This window comes from Pterocles gutturalis, unplaced genomic scaffold (assembly GCF_000699245.1).
Source record: "Pterocles gutturalis isolate BGI_N339 unplaced genomic scaffold, ASM69924v1 scaffold27594, whole genome shotgun sequence".
NCBI lineage: Eukaryota > Metazoa > Chordata > Aves > Pterocliformes > Pteroclidae > Pterocles > Pterocles gutturalis.
In genome coordinates, this window is record NW_010134023.1 from 77,310 (window position 1) to 77,634 (window position 325).

At 67.4% G+C, this 325-nt stretch overlaps 1 protein-coding gene across 1 annotated transcript in view; it reads left to right on the forward strand.

Annotated features, from left to right (window-relative positions):
• Nucleotides 1-325, forward strand: part of LRRC15 (leucine rich repeat containing 15) — a 2,492-nt gene that overhangs the window by 1,646 nt on the left and 521 nt on the right. Inside the window, 1 exon segment of the mRNA XM_010081459.1 lies at nt 1-321. Coding sequence (XP_010079761.1) covers nt 1-321 — 321 coding nt within the window.

Below are 325 nucleotides of genomic sequence, written 5' to 3' on the forward strand. Positions count from 1 at the left end.
GGCGCCTTTGGGCCCATGCCCAACCTGCGGGAGCTGTGGCTCTATGAGAACGAGCTTTCCACCCTCCCTGCCTCCGTCTTTGTCAATCTCACCCAGCTGCAGCTCCTTGTGCTCAGCAAGAACCAGCTGCGGGTGGTGGCGCCGGGAGCTTTCCGGGGCTTGGGGGAGCTGCTGGAGCTGTCGCTGCACACCAATGCGCTGCGCCGCCTGGACGCCCAGGTGCTGGAGGGGCTGCCCAAGCTGCAGAACATCTCCCTGCACCACAACCAGCTGCAGGCGTTGCCGCGGGGCCTTTTCGGGGCCACGCCAGGGCGGCGGCACGTCC